At 43.9% G+C, this 19736-nt stretch overlaps 1 protein-coding gene across 1 annotated transcript in view; it reads left to right on the top strand.

Annotated features, from left to right (window-relative positions):
- The window catches only part of MAPK12 (mitogen-activated protein kinase 12), a 99152-nt gene extending 82412 nt beyond the window's left edge, over window positions 1–16740 (top strand). The window contains exons 9-12 of the mRNA XM_088457627.1: window positions 11183–11262; window positions 11477–11555; window positions 13998–14171; window positions 15704–16740. Of these exons, the coding sequence (XP_088313753.1) occupies window positions 11183–11262; window positions 11477–11555; window positions 13998–14171; window positions 15704–15774 (404 nt within the window). The 3' untranslated portion in view covers window positions 15775–16740. The remainder of the gene's footprint in view (window positions 1–11182; window positions 11263–11476; window positions 11556–13997; window positions 14172–15703) is intronic.
- The last annotated feature ends 2996 nt before the right edge of the window (window positions 16741–19736 follow it).

Genomic DNA, 19736 nt, shown 5'->3' with positions numbered 1-19736 from the left:
TTGTGACATCAGCCATCACAAGCCACACATCCCCTGGTACTTCATCCAATTGTTGGAGATTATTAAGTTACATCGTAGTGTCCAGGAGGAAATGAGGGTGGTTATGGATCATTGGTTGTAACATGAGTTTGTTTAGCTAGTATAATAACCCCCTTGGATTTTGAGTTATATGGGGCAGAAGAGTAATCTTCCATCCCAATATATTGAGTTTATCTACCTCTGATTGAATTAAGTGTGTTTCCTGTACAGGGGCGTTTCTAGAGAGGAGGGGGTCCGTGTGAAGTCTCCGACATGATCCCCCTCCTCTCTGTCTGGCAGCGCACTGAGCTGTGATCGGCCAGCGCCCGAGTTATAGACTCTGGGCACTAGAATGCGCCCAGAGTCTATAGAGTATGCGCAGGTCACCGGGAAAATGGCTGTGGTGGCCATTTTCTCTGTACTGCACATGCGCAAACGATGGGAAAATGGCCGCGGCACCCATTTTCCAGTCGTTTTTACAGTGCCGGACCCCAACGCCGATGTGGGACTCCGGAGAGGCAAGTAATACTATGGGTGCAGGGTGGGAGGTGCGGGGCCCCCCTGGACCCCGCACACCCTACACCCATTATAGATATGCCCCTGTTCCTGTAAGATAACCAGATCTAGGCACAGTCTTTTCAAATATATTAAGATCTTGTGCTTTTATAGGTGAATTAAACCCGCCAATGTTCCAGGTTCTCATTTTCACTTGTGACACAAAATACAGCAATAAACAACAAGAAGTGTCGGAGCAGGCAAAATTCACATAATAAGAAGATCTTAAATGTGCGACACAACATAAGGAGAACTTAATGAGAGACAATGTTAATACCAAAATATAAGAGGATGGGGGTAGGGAGTTGGCAAACACAGGGAAAGAAACAAGGGGATGACACAAAAACAACAGTATCAGAAACTGTAAAACCCAAAAAGGTTTAGTAAAAGCAAGTATAAACTGCGACACAATCACAACAAGGACTTCCGGTGGGTACAGTTAATGTGTACCAATCAAGGAGCCTCCTCACCGGACCTGGCACAAGTGACTAGCATTAAACAGGTAGACTCCAAGGGCCATTTGAAGACCAAGCAAAGCATCCTTTATCCAAGCTGCACAGTGGCGGAGAAAGTTTCAGAGCAGATGGACATAGGGAGTCAATTTATAATAGAGGGAGAGGTAGAGGGATCGGCTGGACTTTCGGAATCACATAACTCTTTCAAGTCAGCTGTAGCATTTACTGCGTTCGTAAAGTCCGTGTAGGAATCGCAATCATATAATCTCAAACGGGCAGGAAATAAAAGGTCAAATTTACGACCTTGTTGAATTAAATTCTGACACACAGGGGAGAACTCTTTACAAGCCTTAGTAACCTCTGCAGAGTCCTGAAATATGAACAACTTCTGGCTGTTCCAGGACGAATTGCGGTGTTTACGGGATGCAGACCAAAACATGTCCTTGTGAATATAATTAAGACAGCGAAATATGGGTCAGGAGCAGAGCTGTGGCCAGGTGCAGCTCACCTCATAGTGGCCGGATGTTTTCTATATATTGACTGCAGTTTTATATATGTCTTTACATTGCGGTTTCCATGGTGATCGTATCTGTCTCTCTGACGTACGTTGCGTTTATACGCGATGACCTAATTACGGCGCGCTGGTCCTGAAGCCCAGTGGGTCATTGGCCATTCACGCTGTCTGGTGGGGTATAAGGTAGGATGTGGTTTTTATATTTGTTATACTTCCTGACGAAAATCATAAAGACTGAAACGTTGAAGCAGACCTGAGTGCCTGTATTTTACTTTGGAATATGCTCTGAGTGCCGCACCTTTTGGATTTATGTTTTGCTATGCAGCACAGTGGAGGCACCGAGTGCAGTTTCTATGGTTATGTGAGTGCTAGATCATGTTTTGACTACTATATATGTGTAAAGATACAATCCCTCCCTCACAACTGTAGTAACACATTGCCCTCACCCCTGTAGTAACGTATGCCCCTCCCTTACATCTGGAGTAACACATTACCCCCGCTTACCCCTGTTATAACACATTCCCCCCCTCACCTGTGTTGGAACACATTCCCTCCCTCAACTCTATAGTAACACATTCCTCTCTCACTGCTGTTGTAACACACTTTCCTCTCTCACACATTCCCATCCCTCACTATTCAAATAGGGGAGCCACATCAACTATATGTGTGTATATATATATTAGGGATGTGCAGGCTCGGATAGGTTCGAGTTTGCACGTGGAGTTCGGATATTTCCCTCCAAAAAAACGGAACTCAGAAAGAGGCAAAACGTCATCTTACATGGACGAACATCATCATTCCTGGACAAAAGTCCAGGAATAATGATGTTCGTCCATGTAAGATGACGTTTTGCCTCTTTCTGAGTTCCGTTTTTTTTGAGGGAAAAATCCGAACTCCACGTGCAAACTCGAACCTATCCGAGCCTCCCCTTATTTCAATATTTGACTGCGCGGCATCCTCGCCACTGCTAAGGATTAAACACTATTTTTCTTCTTCGGGGTCCATGGGGTCCACAGCCATTACGTTGGGGTATGAATCCCGGTCACCAAACAGTTAATGCAAACGAGTTCTCTGCTCCCAGGATGCATCGGGGTTCTTCCTCATATACCCCACCCCCTGCCTCAGGTAGCCAGTTCTTCCTGTTTGGTGTGTTTCACCACATAGACGGTGGGACTGCTGGAGCAGTCCTGCAGACGAGTAAAAAAGAGAGTTTACTCTCTATCTCAGCGGGTGGTCTGAGCTGTCCTGGTAGCAGCCCCGTGCCTGATTGGAGGCGCACCGGCCACGCGCTGCAACTACCTCCTCCGACGCCGCACCGCTAGCCTTGGCAGGTCCATGGCAGGGGATTCGGCAGGGGCTCTCAGGCCCTGGGCCACAACCGGATCAAGGGGATGGCAGGTAAGCAGGTGGTTGCGGCGGCCGCTGACGCCGGGAGCACCTGGCGGTCCGGCCTCCGGCGGTGAGACTGGCCGGGCCGGAGGCGCGCTGCAGTCTAGAGGCATACGGCTTGTCTCCTAGCCTAGACCGCCGGGATTTGATGTTCCTGACCAACTGGGGCTTGTGGCGGCGGCCAGGTCAGTTTACCGGGCAGGTCCAAGGAGCATAGGGGAGGTACGCTTCCCCGGCGGCCCCTCCCCCAATCCACACGCTAGTTCAGTCCTCTGGCACAGTGATTGTGGATTGCTCCTCTCAGCCTCCATATAGGGCAGCCAGAGTGTATGTCAGTTGCTCTCTGAACACTGCTCCTAACAGGACGCTGGGCAGTCTCCCTGTATACCTTGCCTACTGCTGGTTTTGGTATTTTACAGGGCTCTATCCTACCTAAGCTTAGGCTGATTGTTGTAGTGAGAGCTTATATGCATATGGCTCGCGGAGTATTTATGCATGACATGTGATTGTTGTTTATGGATACTGTTTCTTCTGTAAAAGAACTGTAATTCCTGTATACTGTCACTGTCTCTCCCCTTCCCTCGCTACAGGTGTGTGGGTTGAGAGTAGAAAGCAGCACATAGACACTAGGAACCAGTGGCATAGTGTTATGTCTAAGGAGTCTGAGGGTCAGGTGGCGGGAGCCCCGTTGCTGATATCCTGTATAGCCTGCAAGGCAGGATTGTCCCCACAGGACTTTCTACAAAATGGGCTTTGTGGGAACGGTTTCAGACAGCCTCCACACCAATTAAGTTTGCCTGTTTCAGGCCCTGAGCCCCCTTGGGCATCCTTTTCTCAGGTTATGGCTCAGGTGGCGGAACGGCTGGCTGCCCCGGTACCACCGGTTTGGGGTTTGCCTCAGCAGATGCATCCTATGCCCATGATGTGGCCGCCTTGGATGGACCCTGGTGCTGGTAAGGTCATGGCATCATCCTCGGGGGTTTTTCAGCCTCAGGCTGTCAAGCCAAAGCAGCCTAAATCTAGGCACCATGTATCGCCTCATATGGCTGAGTACTCCAATGCCTCCTCCGAGGAGGAACAGGCACAGGACTTTTCACAGGAATCTAGCTCCGAGGAGGGTGATGATCATTTCCCAGTAGCCGATGTTCCCTTTCTGATAAGGGCGGTAAAATCGGTGTTAAATATCGAGGAGGGGGATCTTCTGCCTAGGAAAATCCCCCTGTTTAAGCGCCAGAAAGTGGTTAAGGCAGAATTCCCAAAGTCTGAACATTTATCAGAACTTATGGAGGAAGCCTGGGTCCATTCGGATAAGATAAGCCATTCTTCTAAAAGAATGGCGCTTCTATATTCTTTTCCAGCAGAGGACTTTGCCAAGTGGGAGAATCCACCGTCAGTTGATGCGCATGTGGCACAGCTGATTAATCGTACCACTCTGCTAATCCCAGCAGTTTCGCTGAAGGAAACCACGGATAGGAGACTGGAGATTTGTCTAAAATCAATTTTTTGCTGGCAGGAACGGCACCCGCCCAGCTATGGCCACCGCCTTGGTAGCAAGAGCTATTGAGGAGTGGGCCAAAACTCTAACAGAGTCTTTACCAGATGCCTCTAAGGAGCAACTGGATATGATCTCCTTTATTAGAGAAGGGGCCTCTTATTTGGGAGACGCCGCCTTGGATGCAGGGATCCTTTCCTCTAAGGTTTCAGCAGAATCTGTGGTGGCACGTAGGATCCTCTGGTTGAAGGATTGGAAGGCAGATGCAGGGTCTAAAAAGGCCCTAGAATTCCTTCCATTCACAGGAGCTGTTCTCTTTGGTCCAGAATTGGACAAAATTGTAGCCTCCATGGCAGCCTCAAAGACGGCAGGTTTGCCATCAACAACCTCGTCTAAATTGAGGAGGGCGTCCTTTCGGGGGTTTCGGTCACAGGGCAAGGCCAAAGGTCAACCCTCAGCGAGACTTCCACCAAAAAAGGCAGGACCCAGGAAGCCCTGGCAAAACAAACGTCCAGGATCTAGGGTCCAGGATAAACCAGTGGCCTGATGGGACGGGCCTCCCCCTGGGGAATCCCAGGGTAGGGGGCCGACTACTTCGGTTCTCAGAGCCCTGGCACCTCACAACGGAGGATGCCTGGGTTCGAGGAGTTGTTTACCGGGCATACGCCCTGACGTTTTGGAGGACTCCTCCGCAAAGGTTCTTTGTGTAAACCCGCAGGTGGGTTCAGAAAAAGCTTTGGCCCTTCAGAAGGCTATTCTTACCTTGCTAGCATCAGAAGTAGTGTTCGAGACCCCAGGTTCAGGATGGAAACATTGCGATCGATTGTGTTGGCGATGGAACAGGGGGACTATATGGTATCCCTAGATATACAGGATGCCTACTTTCACATCCCAATCACACAGGCTCATCAAAAATGTCTTCGTTTTGTGGTAGGGGAGGAACACTTTCAGTTCCAACCCCTGCCGTTTGGCCTGTCCACAGCCCCTCGGGTATTCACCAAGGTGATGGCGGTGATGATGGCATGCCTCAGACGCCAAGGCATCAGGATTTTGCCTTACTTGGACGACCTCCTATTGCTGGGGCAGTCCCCACAGCAGGTACAGGATCATTTGACAGTATCTGTTTGTATAGTCACGGCTGGATCATAAACTCGCAAAAGTCGTCACCCTGTCCAGTGCAACAGATGTGTCATTTGGGAGCGAGATTGGACTCCGTGGTGCAGAAAATATATCTGCCGGAGGAGAAGATCCTGGCCCTACAATCACGAATACGCAGTTTGCTTCGCAAAAGGCAGATATCCGTTCTAGTTGCCATGCAGGTCCTGGGGTCGATGGTGGCCACCTTCAGGTTGGTGGAATACGCTCAATTCCACTCCAGACCACTGCAACAAGTAGTTCTGTCTCATTGGAACAAGGATCATCGCACGATCAGGTCTCAGCTGCTGCGTCTCTCTCCAGAGGTACGGTTGTCCCTGACCTGGTGGTTGCAGACAAAGCATCTCAGGCAGGGTCGCCCCTTTTGGGTGCCGGATTGGACATTAGTCAAAACCAACGCCAGTCTTCAAGGTTGGGGGCGATGACGGGGTCACACACTTTCCAGGGAAAGTGGTCAGTGGCGGAAAGCCGGCTACCAATAAACATCCTGGAACTAAAAGCTATATTCAAAGCTTTAGTGCAGGCTCAGGAAATCCTAAAGGGCAGGTCGGTGCAGATACAGTCGGACAATCGCACCGCGGTCGCCTACCTAAATCATCAAGGGGGCACAAGGAGTCGGGCTGCCTTGGCAGAGGTATCAAGAATCCTGGTATGGGCAGAGACTCATCTGCCCACGATATCTGCCGTGTTCATTCCAGGAATCCTGAATTGGGAAGCCGATTTTCTCAGTCGGCAAGAGATAAATGCTGGGGAGTGGGCCCTACATCCACAGGTTTTCGGAACCTTGTGGACAGGTGGGGCCTACCAGAAATAGATCTGATGGCATCAAGAAGGAACAACAAGATTCCCAGGTAAGGATCCTGGACAAGAGATCCGAGAGCCGAGTTTGTAGACGCACTGACAGTAAAGTGGCGTAACAAGCTGGTATATCTGTTTCCCCCGTTTGCTCTTCTACCCAGAGTTGTCAGAAAGATCAAACAAGAGGGCAGCACCGTCACATTAATAGCTTCGGCATGGCCGAGACGGCACTGGTTCACAGATCTACAGTCTCTCTCCATAGACACTCCATGGCCTCTGCCATTGAGACCGGATCTGTTGCTACAAGGTCCCTGCTGGTAGCCGGATCTTCATCGGCTATCGCTGACTGCATGGCTCTTGAGGCCTCAGTCTTGAGGAAGAAGGGGTTTTCCGGGTCTGTTATACGGACGATGTTGAAGGCACGGAAACCATCCTCAGCCCATATATACTATAGGGTTTGGCATACTTTCTTTCAGTGGTGTGAACTGAAAGGGTATGATCCACAGAAGTTCCTGATATCCAGAGTGCATGATTTTCTTCAAAGCTGTCTGGAAAAAGGGCTCCGCCTGGCCTCTTTAAAGGTAGAGGTGTCAGCTCTTTCAGTCTGGTTTCAACATAAAATTGCTCTGAGACCGGATATAAAGACCTTTTTTCAGGGGATGTTGAGGATTCAGCCTCCCTTCGTTTCCCCGGTTGTTCCGTGGGACTTGACTCTAGTTCTGAAGGTTTTACAGGCTCCTCCGTTCGAGCCTTTGAATTCAATAGACATCAAGTGGCTAACAGCAAAGACTGTATTCCTCCTTGCTATGGCATCTGCACGTAGAGTGTCGGATTTAGCTGCGCTTTCCTTCCGGGAGCCGTTCTTGGTATTTCATCAAGATAGAGCAGTGCTACGTACTAGGGAGGGTTACCTTTCGAAAGTGGTGTCTAGATTTCATATTAATGAAGAAATAGTAGTTCCAGCATTTCAGGGCACAAGTCTCTCACAAGGTGATGCTTGCCTGGATGTGGTCCGTGTGTTAAGATTTTACGTTAAACGCACGAGCAAATGGAGGAAATTCGATTTTACTTTTTGTGCCTTATGGTTGTCATAAGCATGGCTGGCCAGCCAGTAAAAAGACACTGGCCAGATGGATTTGCATGGCAATTTCATTGGCTTATACAAAGGCTGGTATGCGGGTGCCGGATTCAGTGACGGCACATTCTACTAGGGCGGTGGGTCCATCATGGGCGGCCCGCCGGGGTGCTTCTGCTGAACAATTATGTAAAGCAGCCACATGGTCTTCCATCCATACCTTTTTGTCAAATTTTATTCCTTTGACACCTTTGCCTCTCAGTTTGCCTCCTTCGGGTGTAGGATTCTCCTCTCTTCCGAGAGTCAGGAGCGTCCCCGCCCGTAGGGTTAGTGCTTTGGGATATCTCCAACGTAATGGCTGTGGACCCCATGGACCCCGAAGAAGAAAATAAGAGTTATGGTATAACATACCTTTGTTAACTCTTTTTCTTCGATGTCCATGGGGTCCACAGGACACCCACCCAGACGCACCTGTAGTTCTAGGGGAGCTTTTTCCGTAGTTCTCCTCTTGAGAGTCTGAACTTGTGAGTATGGGTCCTTTTCTTTCTTACCCTTTGTTTGTCTCTGCCTGCTTGAGCTTGGTAACAAACTGACTACCTGAGGCAGGGGGTGGGGTATATGAGGAGGAACCCCGGTGCATCCTGGGAGCAGAGAACTCGTTTGCATTAACTGTTTGGTGACCGGGATTCATACCCCAACATAATGGCTGTGGACCCCATGGACCTCGAAGAAAAAGACTTAACAAAGGTATGTTATACCATAAGTTTTATTTTCTCTATTTGGATACGTCACTTGCTTTGGTTGAGATTGAGCGTCTGAGGGAGAGGGTAGAAGGCAGGACAGGTGGAGGAGAGGAGGAATCTGTGAGGGGATGTAGGAGAAGACAGAGGGAGAGGCTCCCCAATAAAGCAAGAAAATCTTAAATTACTTAATCTTGATAATAGAACACTCCTTTAACCCAGAGGCATAAATGTAACTAAAAATATAAGTTAAGTTAAGATGGAATGAAGGAAATTAAAATATCTAAGGTCCACCCTGGTGAAAACGGTTAACAGTTGCCCAGCCGCTATCAGTTTGCATAAGCCACCTTAGGTAAAGGGTTGGGACATGTCAAGAAGGTTTTCAGTGGAGCTGGTATAGTTGTCCCCCTTGCTGTTGTGGGACCTGATAGAGAACTCCCAGTTGTCCACCATGTACCTCACAATTAGTTCACACACCTCACTAGCCATTAGCTGAGTGTCATACATAAGATAGAGGGACCAGAATAGACAGGCTCCATATCCTGTGATGGAGCCAATGGTTTGAGGCACCATCTTCCCTTTAACATTCAAAAAAAAAATTGACCTGTTCGAGAAAATGAAAAATACAAAGCAAGTGAAGTAGCCAAACGGAAAAAAACTTGTCAAAGTGTTAAGTCCTTAGCAGTGGCGACTCCTTAGGTGGGGCAAATAGGGGAGCCTCATCAACTGTCACCCCAACTGCTGCCAAACATCACTGGCAATTGGTGTGGCTCCCCTATTTGACTACGCGGCTGCCCCACCTCTGAAGGCGCCACTTGACTAAAACAATGAGCTTACAGTCCCACAGCACTTGGGACGTTTTGCTTTATCACCCAATCACTTTGGTCGAGAAGAAACCTTTGACCACTTTTCACCTCCTTTAAGGGGTTGAATTTTGAAAAAATCCCGTCTTAGTGGGTGCTTATGCCATGTAAGGAATATACCTCCCGAATTTCATGTTTCTAGGTCCAGGGGTTTGGGCTGGGCGTTGATCAATCAGTTAGGGCATTGAACAGGGGGAGGAAACATTTTAGCTATTTTCACCCTCTTAGGAGTCTAATGTTCAAAAATCCCTGCTCAATGGGCACCTACTTCATGGAAGGCATATACTCCCCGAATTACATGTTTTTAGGGCGTTGGAGTCAGTGAGATATATTTACTAGAGTGCAGGTTTTTAGAAGTGGAGATGTTGCCCATAGCAATCAATCAGATTTTACCTATCATTTATCTAGCACCTACTAGATGATTGTAGCCAGAATCTGATTGGTTGCTATGGGCAACAACTCCACTTCTAAAAACCCCTAATGAGTCAGTCAGCCAGGACATTTGTTTAGATATAGATATATAAAGATATCGATAGACATAGATAATATTATACAGTAGATAGATATAGAATGGTTTAAAGGAAGTATTAGATTATATAACTTTTTCTAAATGTGTATTTTAGGGAAAAGTCATACATACCTAATGTGCATTGCGTGACAAGTCAGCTTGGTAAACACAAGAAATGTGTTATTGCTTATTGGAGGATGATCAATATTATTGCAGGTCAATAAAGGTAGCAGTAATGGACTGCGATTAAGAGGTTAGTGCACCTTGGCTGTTGCTATGAAAATCTGGTTTCTTATTGCATGCACTAGAAACAGACTATTGTAAGTTGTTTCTGGAGAGCTTGCAGTAAGCAAGTCTGCCATAAGAAGTACACAGCTGGAGACTCGCAATGTGATTGTTAATGGATCTAAAGGCCCCCATACATCAGAGATTGATTGCAGCAATCGTGCAATTTGACATCGATTTGTGTATAAAAATTAGGGATGTGCAGGCTCGGATAGGTTCGAGTTTGCACGTGGAGTTCGGATTTTTCCCTCCAAAAAAACGGAACTCACAACGAGGCAAAACGTCATCTTACATGGACGAACATCATCATTCCTGGTCTTTTGTCCAGGAATGATGATGTTCGTCCATGTAAGATGACGTTTTGCCTCGTTCTGAGTTCCGTTTTTTTGGAGGGAAAAATCCGAACTCCACGTGCAAACTCGAACCTATCCGAGCCTGCACATCCCTAATAAAAATCTTTCCCTTTTTCAGTCAATTGTGGCAATTCTGCAATCAATTGAAAAAGGGAAAGATTTTTATACACAATCGATTGCAAACTGCACGATTGCTGCAATCAATCTCTGATGTTTAGGGGCCTTATCTTGCAGTGTGTGTACCTTTTTAAAATGAGGCAAGGAATTTGTACTTTGGAAAGATAATTAAAAAATCTCTTGCAGCTAAAAATAAATGTACTTTCCCTTTTGCTGCAAGTTACTCAGCGTCACTTAGGGAATCAGTGTTCCTGTAAGAGAAACTATAATTAGTATTTACATGTGATTTGCAGTATACTGAAACAACTCCATTTGTTGCCTGTGGTGGGATGTCAAAGTAGAGACTCATTTAGGGGCAAATTGCTTGAAGCTATACAAGGTATTTCTATGGTTGTTACTTTAAAGAGAACAGTTGTACTACCACCCTATCTTTAACGATCACATTAATATTTATTCTTTCTATTAAATAGCAGTATTCTTTAAAATATAAAGTCATTACCTTACAACACCTAAAATAGCTGCAAAACATGGGTTTTAATAAATAGCTTTTATGTGACAGTTGATAACCAGTGTACTCATGTGCTTGGCGTTCAAGCCTTTATATATTTCCATTACTGTAACAGTTAAGACAAAGCGAAACATGTCTGTGTACTGTAAAATAAAAGTCACTTGGTATAATGAGTGAGGTAATGTTGCTTTAGTTGTGTGGAGAATTTTCAAGCTTCTCATTTGCACGTTTTTATTTTGCTCTATAAGAAAGGATCTTTTGGTGAATCCCCTTGAGATGTAAAAATTGTTTATAATTTATAATCATGATAAATGAGAAAATACTTTGAAGCGTTATGATTTTAAACACATGCTTTAGATCTGGATCAGCTTACTGAAATCATGAAAATTACAGGAACACCAACACAAGACTTCGTGCAGAAGCTTCAGAGTCCTGATGTAAGTAGTTCATTGTGAAACAGTTTATACATCTCACCTGCTGCATCAGTGGCATTTAGAAATTGTGTATGCTGATTTTATATATTCTTATTACAATTTTCATCAATGCCTTGGCCATGAGATTACATAATATGAAAAATTAGTACAGTTACAAACCAAAAACTGTCTCTTAAGCAACAAATAATTTAATATTTAAATGCTTATTATATTCTAGGCAAAAAATTATATCAAGAGTCTCCCAAAGGTGCAGAAGAAAGACTTTGGACTATTACTGAGATACGCAAACCCTCTTGGTAATAATGTTTTGTTATGTATCTTGTTGTTTTTGTGTTTTTTTATTGTATGCATTAGAAATAATATTGGATGTATGACAATTGCTTATGCTGGCCATACACGCTACAATTATCGGGGCGATCCGCCTGATATCGGCGGATCGCCTCGATAATTGTAGCGTGGGGGGGGGGCGACCGAGGGTTAAATATTGCTCGGTCAGGCATGCCGGCTTGTCCATCATGCCCGTCCGATGCGAAATTTCCCGTTAAACTGTCGGCCGCATCGGGCAGTGTATGCCCAGCCGCGGCCGACAGACAGACATTTCCTGTGTTCCTTCCTACGGAAGGAACAGGGAATGTCTCCTCCCCCGGGGGCGGAGCGCGGATGTCGGGCTGATACACTGAGAGAGAAATCTCACAGTGTATGCCGGCGACATCTGCGGCTGGCAGCCGTCCAGATAATATGTATGTCGGTCTGACATGCATTTTATCTGGCCGTGTATGCCCAGCATTAGTAAGACAATTATACAGGAGCTGATTTCTGGTAAATACTATTGTGCAAGTCTAATATAAAAACATATTTATTTTTTTTTATAAAAATGTGTTTGTGTGTGTATAATATATATACAGTCAGGTGCATAAATATTGGGACATTGACAGATTTTTCATATTTTGGCCTCTATTCACCATCAGAATGGCTTTGAAATGAAACAAACAAGATGTGCTTTAACTGCAGACTTTCAGATTTCATTTGAGGTTAATTACATCCAAATCAGGTGAACGGTGTAGGAATTACAACTGTTTCTATATGTGCCTCCCACTTTTTAAGGGGCCAAAAGTAATGGGACAAACTAAACAATCCTAAATCTAACTTTCACTTTTTTTTTCACTTTTTTTAATACTTTGTTGCAAATCCTTTGCAGACAATTACAGCCTGAAGTCTGGAACGCATAGACATCACCAGACGCTGGGCTTCATCCCTGGTGATGCTCTGCCAGACCTCTACTGCAAATGTCTTCAGTTCTTGCTTGTTCTTGGGGCATTTTCCCTTCAGTTTTGTCTTCATCAAGTGAAATGCATGCTCAATCGGATTCAGGTCAGGGGATTGACTTGGCAATTGCATAACATTCCACTTTTTAACCTTAAAAAACTCTTTGGTTGCTTTTGCAGTATGCTTCGGGTCAATGTCCATCGGCACTGTGAAAGGCGCTGTCCAATGAGTTCTGAAGCATTTGACTGAATATGAGCATATAATATTGCCTGAAACACTTCAGAATTCATTCTACTGTTTTTGTCAGCAGTCACATCATCAATAAATACAAGGGAACCAGTTCCATTGGCAGCCATACATGCCCACGCCATGACACTACCACTACCATGCTTCACTGATGAGGTCGTATGTTTTGGATTATGAGCAGCTACTTTCCCTCTCTATATTCTTCTCTTCCCATCACATCATTTCAAAGCCATTGTGGTGGTGAATAGAGGCCAATATATATATATATATATATATATATATGTATATATATATATATATATATATATATGTATATATATATATATATATATGTATATATATGTATATATATATGTATATATATATATATATGTATATATATGTATATGTATATATATATATATATATGTATATATATGTATATATATATATATATGTATGTATGTGTATATATATATATATATATATATATATATATATATTCGCACATAAGCATTTATTTATGTGAAATTGATCAAATGTATATTTTAATCTGGCTCAGAAGATCTACAATTCTTTTACTATCTAGTGAAATCTCCTAAAGTGTATTTATATTGTATTTATAATAAACAGAAATCTGTATATTACAATGAGATGTGGTTTGAACTGGTCGCCTTTGCATGGAAGCAGGCTAGGGAGGTTACAATGTCAGTGTAGTGTGCAGTGCAGGGCTGTTCATTTGTTCATAGTCATTTGCTATGAATGAGTAATGTACTTTCAGAAAATTGTCAGCTTCCTTTTATGTGGTTTTATTGGTACTTTCCAAGTACAGACATTATTATATAATTTACCTGCACTGAAATAATATTTATCCGCTGTCTTTAAATATCCCAATAGATCTTGTTTTGAGGATTGATATCTGTTAGAATGGATGGGTAAATTTAACAAAATGTAAATTAGATTAATCAGTGCTGATCAATTAAATCTTCAAAACATGAGCCGTTGGGTGCCTGGGAGCTGAAGATTAGCAACCCTGCTCTAAAAATATACAAACAAATTCAAAATCCAGATTAATTACCTTTTTAAGACACATTTGGTAATAATTGCTTTGGCCTGCTAAAGGTAAAATGGTCAGCAAAATGTTATAGATGATGCTACAGGTATGTTTAGCACTAAAGTAGCTTTCATGTGCTTTAATACAAAGCTAAATCATGAGTATTAATTTCTGGGTGTGTGTTTTTCCTCAGCTGTCAGCCTCCTGGAAAAGATGCTGGTGCTGGATGCAGAAAAGAGAATAACAGCAACTGATGCTTTATGTCATCCTTACTTTGAGCAGTTCCATGATTCTGACGATGAGATGGAAGCTGATCCTTACGATGATTCATGTGACAATCTAGACCTTCCCCTTGAAGAATGGAGATGTAAGTGTGATGGGGGTAAATTAGCTCTGACCGTTTCCATAGCATATTTCGGGTGCACTTATTGCATTGACATTTTAGTTCTATTGCAGTTATTTTGTATCATTTTGGTTCTGCTTACACACAAAATCTGATTTCTATGTAAATGTCTGTCATGTGCCAATCCGGTCCGTGTAAGAGCACTTATGATTGACACGTTAAAGCAGCCCAATGGCCATCTGTACTCAGCCAATAATGTTTTCTTTTATGATGGACATGAAATCTGTATAGTATATCTATACTCTTGGTATGTCATGAGAATACCAGGAAATGGATGAGCTTAACTAAGATTGTATTACATGTATTTACTAAAATAACCATCTGTCAGGTTGCGGCCTAGGATCGGCCGTTACTCACCCCAATGCCGGCTTCCCGTGACCTCTCAAGTGGTCAGACGTCAGGTGACACGCTGAGGATTATGCCTAGGGACCACGTAGACATCCATGAGCTGCTCCGTGTCTTAGATGCTGCGGTGCCATCATGGACGCAGCCATGACAGTCTTCATCACCTGATTACCCTTTACCCAATGGTAGTGTGGTGGTTGTCAGCTGACGCTATCCTCCAATGAACTGCTACCTTAAGGTACATAACTTTGCTCCGGACAGCAGGAAGTTGCCTGTACAATGTTGTTACTGCTAGTGTTTGCTTGCCATCACTTCATTCCAGGTTCCCTTGCCGTTTACTCACTAGTCATCTCTAGTTGCACTCCTGTGCCAGCGGTGCCACTGGATACCTTGCCTGCATACTCAGTGCGTCCTCCACGTATAACCACAGTGTCACTCCCCTGTGCCAGCGGTGCGACTGGACACCATGCCTGCGTGCTCTGTACATCCTCCAAGTACAACCACAGTGTCACTCTCCTGTGCCAGCGGTGTGTCCGATACCTTGCCCGCGTACTCAGTACAAAATCCAAATACAAAATCCTCGCTAGTGCCTCTTTCAGAGGTACATTCTCCTGGCCTCATCGGTGTTATCTCCCTCCATTTCCCACCTGTATCAGATACCTGACCAAAGAGCCGCGACCTGCTTGTTGGGTGCAGCTTAAACCCATATCCCGCTTGGAGGGGTCATTGGTGAACACCCCCCAGCAGGTTAGACTCCGTGCCTTTGGTCAGGTCTCGCCAACATCTGATACTTGTGGATGAGGAGGACGTACATCCTGGCCCCTCGCCTGGATTCCTTCCACAACCCGGGACCTCAGCTTTCAGCTCGTCAGTAGGAGATTCTCCTGAGTCTTTGTATACAATTGCTTTCTTTCCCATCGGCTGACCATGAGCTGAAGTGTAACACTGGTATTTGAGAAGTGGTACTAGGCATCACATAATAGTTCTGTAGGTTACAGTGCAATTTAACCGCCCAACCATGATTGCAATGCGGTTATTCTAAACTGTTTTGGTGATTGATGTAGCATACACTTGTTGTTTTTTTTATTTAAGATAAAGCAATCCATAGGTAATAGACTATATGACATATTTGATTATTCTACTCCTTCTAGGTCTTACTTTCAAGGAGCTGACAACATTCCTCCCGCACCCGGTGACTGAGTCAAAGGAAACTTCTGTATAGCCTGTTATAACGCTGCAACACAAAAATAGAATATAAATTATGAGAACTGAACTATGAAACCTGGATAACTGGATGTACTGTGCTATGAATCATTTGTGTCATTGTGTTTCATTCCATTGGGGAGCTAGTGCCTTTTTGTACTTCCTTTTAAGTGGGGGTTTCTGTGTTGCCTGTTTTTCTGCAGAGTGTACTGTATAAAAGAGAAGCATTGTGAGCACACTAGTAGCATTGCATCTACTCTGCCAGCCTCCTGTGTTAATAAGCAATGTGGCCTGTTTTTGTAGCAGTGAGATATTGCTGGTATACTGTACTTCTATAGATGTAGATTCAGGGGAGCCCTGGAACATTCCAATACACTCTGCAGTATTAAGTAAAATAAACCTTTTAAGAAAATGTTTGCATTTTGTCTACTGGACAGCTTTTTCATAGTAATTGTAACTATGTAGTATGTAGTCATATTTCCAGTAGGAAGCATGTTTAATGCCCACATGGATAAAAATACACACACAGAAATGTACAGGAAATATGCCATGGTGTGACTCCCTGTTAGCCTGTCATTTTAAGTGGATAATCAGAATCTGTTTAATTTCCATCTACCCACTTGACACACCCCATGGAGCTTCCTTCCTTTATTGAGCCCAGCACTAAATACACAGCAGCAGGTGCAGAGGAGTAATCCCAGGTCAGTACAGTAATCATTTAATCACCAGAGAACTAACATTGCACTGTTCCAAAAAGACCAATTACTGTTCTGTTCCTCCCTCTCTGAGAACATTGTAACTCTGGACTATTAAGAGAAAGCTGCTCATTGATAATACGGGCTATTTATGGATAACAGAAAATATGGCATTAGCCGAAAGTGGTTTAGTAACAATATAATGCTGTATTTGTTATCAAGATGAACACAATATTACTTTGTATGATATGTGGTGATAATTTCATTATTAGATATTGCTGGTGATGGTATTGTACTTTACTGCTATCAGATCATTGTGCAAATTAGTGTGTATGTTAAAATCAGATTTGCATTTTGTTTTTTTTTAAATGAAATATCTACCAAGGCCACTGCAATCCCAGCAGTCTTTGCAGCTCTGGTCTCTGTGTAAGGAAGGTTTTTGGTCTGTGAAATATATTGCCAAACCTGGAACTTTATTATGTTAGGAAGAAAGGGCTAAATTTACCAGACACTGACTTCTCATTATGCAGTTAAATAGAACTTCCCTAACAGACTATACTTGGAATATGGTTAGGTTATGCCGATTGTTTTTTTTGTTTTTTCTGCTACTGCTCAATGCGAAAATCCCTAGAAACTGGTACAGCGCATGCATTACACAGAGTGCGCTCACAAACGTGCTGCAGTCGTGATGTCTTGGAAACTTATTGGGCATTTCTGGGCGGTGACTGGGAGTTGGTTTAGGTCACGCATGGGGGATGGTTCATCTTATGGGAGTGTTGCTGAAAGTGGTTGCGTACACATACGTTCAACCGCTCATACACGGACAGAGAAACTGCACCTGCCACAGGGACGGTGCGTCCGATGATGTGTCTAAAGACATAGCAAGTGGTATCTCAGTACCTGCGGATGCTGACAGTGATCGGTTCAGTCACAATGGGACACACAGATGTACACCATGGAAGGCATTTGCATAAAGTAGCAAATGGGCGACAGCTAATAGATGCAGACACGAATGCAGCTGCATCTGACTCGGGTCATTGGTGTCAATATTTCATAAGTATGCTAGATAATTCTTACTTTGCTATACTGTGTATACTGATACTGATTCTTTTTGTTTGCAAAGACAATATTGCTGATTTAGAGTTGGGAGAAATACAAAAATAAATACTGGCTGCTGTTGCTTGTAGCCCATAAGTACGGGACAGCTATGTTTTCATGTCAATGTATAGCTCAGCTAGGACATTCCTCACCCAAATCTAAATCTCTCTGCACATTTTAAATCTAAAACCGGTAAGTGAAATTGTGTATAGGTATATTATAGAAAGAGTGACTTGTTACATTCTTCCTCTTTCCCGTATTATACGTACCAGTAGTGCAAATAAGGTGGAACGGGCCTTAGTAGTCTGTTCGCCGTACCACCTTACCACTGGCACCATTAGCTGTGCCGCCAAGTGAGTCACAGTGCTCAGCAGCGAGACAGACCCTGGGTCGTGAGTCTACATGGGCAGCCCAGGAACTCCTGGGTGCTGGGCATGCCCCAGAGTGACCAGAAGAGGGGGGGGGGTGACGTACGGACACACCCCATGATGCGTTGCCATGCCCATCGTGATGCACGGCCTATTTTCATGTGTGCGCCTAAGGCACACGCACATAGTACTGGGATAAAATAAACCCCAATTGCATCACTGATGTGTATTCATAGTTTGCAGCAGTAGTGATAATTTGTATAACATAGAAGTCCCTTAGCTGATACCCATTAGAAAGAATGTCTGTTGTGAGCTCATTATATTATAGAAAGGAGTTAAACAATTTACAAGGTCTTTTATATATTTATAGAGCATTGCACAATTTACAAGTTAAGTCTAGTGTGATCTGACAGGCTGATTGTGTTTTAATTACAAGTTCTTTGAAACCAGTAAGATGCGCAAGACTTTTAAATTGTTCTTTTAAAAAAATGTCCTCGGTTTACTTAGACTATTTTAGGTTCTTATTGTGAGAGGGAAAAACTATTTGATTAAAAGCCAAAATGGAAACGTTTTAGATATCAAGTCTATTATGCCTATTTTCCCAAGAGCTTCAGTGGCTACATGTCCAGAGGATAAGAGCTATAATTAAGACGGTAAAAAGTTAAAACATTTGACTGAAATTGATGTAATGTAAAAGCAGTGTTGCCAAAATTTGATTTTTCTGGTTAGGGCTATATTGCATTATCCTGAAAAACAAAATGTGTGTACCTATCAAAATGAATGAATATTTACCAAAGACTCATGTTACACAGTGCATCCAGAAAGTATTCACAGTGCGTCACTTTTTCCACATTTTGTTATGTTACAGCCTTATTTCAAAATGGAAGAAATTCAATTTTGTCCTCAAAATTCTACACACAGTACCCCATAATGACAACATTTTAAAAAGTTTTTTCGAGATTATTGCAAATTTAATAAAAAAAAAAAAAACACTAAGAAATCACATGTACATAAGTATTCACAGCCTTTGCAATGAAGCTCAAAATTGAGCTCAGGTGCATCCTCTTTCCACTGATCATCCTTGAGATGTTACTACAGCTTAATTGGAGTCCACCTGCGGTAAATTCAGTTGATTGGACATGATTTTGAAAGGCATACACCTGTCTATAGAAGGTCCCACACTTGACAGTGCATGTCAGAGCACAAAACAAGCATGAAGTCCAAGGAATTGTCTGTAGATCTCCGAGACTTGATTGTCTCAAGGCACAAATCTGGGGAAGGGTACAGAAAAATATCTGCTGCTTTGAAGGTCCCAATGAGCACAGTGGCCTCCATCATCCGTAAATGGAAGAAGTTCGGAACCACCAGGACTCTTCCTAGAGTTGGCTGGCCATCTAAACTGAGCGATCAGGGGAGAAGGGCCCTAGTCCGGGAGGTGACCAAGAACCCGATGGTCACTCTGTCAGAGCTACAGCATTCCTCTGTGGACAGAGGAGAACCATCTCTGCAGTAATCCACCAATCAAGCCTTTATGGTAGAGTGGCCAGACGGAAACCACTCCTTAGTAAAAAGCACATGGCAGCCCATCTGGAGTTTGCCAAAATGCACTTGAAGGACTCTCAAGACCATGAGAGCTAAAGATTTAACTTTTTGGCGTGAATGTCAGGCATTATGTTTGGAGGAAACCAGGCACCACTCATCACCAGGCCAATACCATCCATACAGTGAAGCATGGCGGTGGCAGCATCATGATATGGGGATGTTTTTCAGCGGCAGGAACTGGGAGACTAGTCAGGATAGAGGGAAAGATGAATGCAGCA

This window comes from Taudactylus pleione, unplaced genomic scaffold (genome assembly GCF_031769625.1).
Source record: "Taudactylus pleione unplaced genomic scaffold, aTauple2 ptg000041l, whole genome shotgun sequence".
NCBI lineage: Eukaryota > Metazoa > Chordata > Amphibia > Anura > Myobatrachidae > Taudactylus > Taudactylus pleione.
This window is presented reverse-complemented; position numbering and strand designations above follow the sequence as displayed.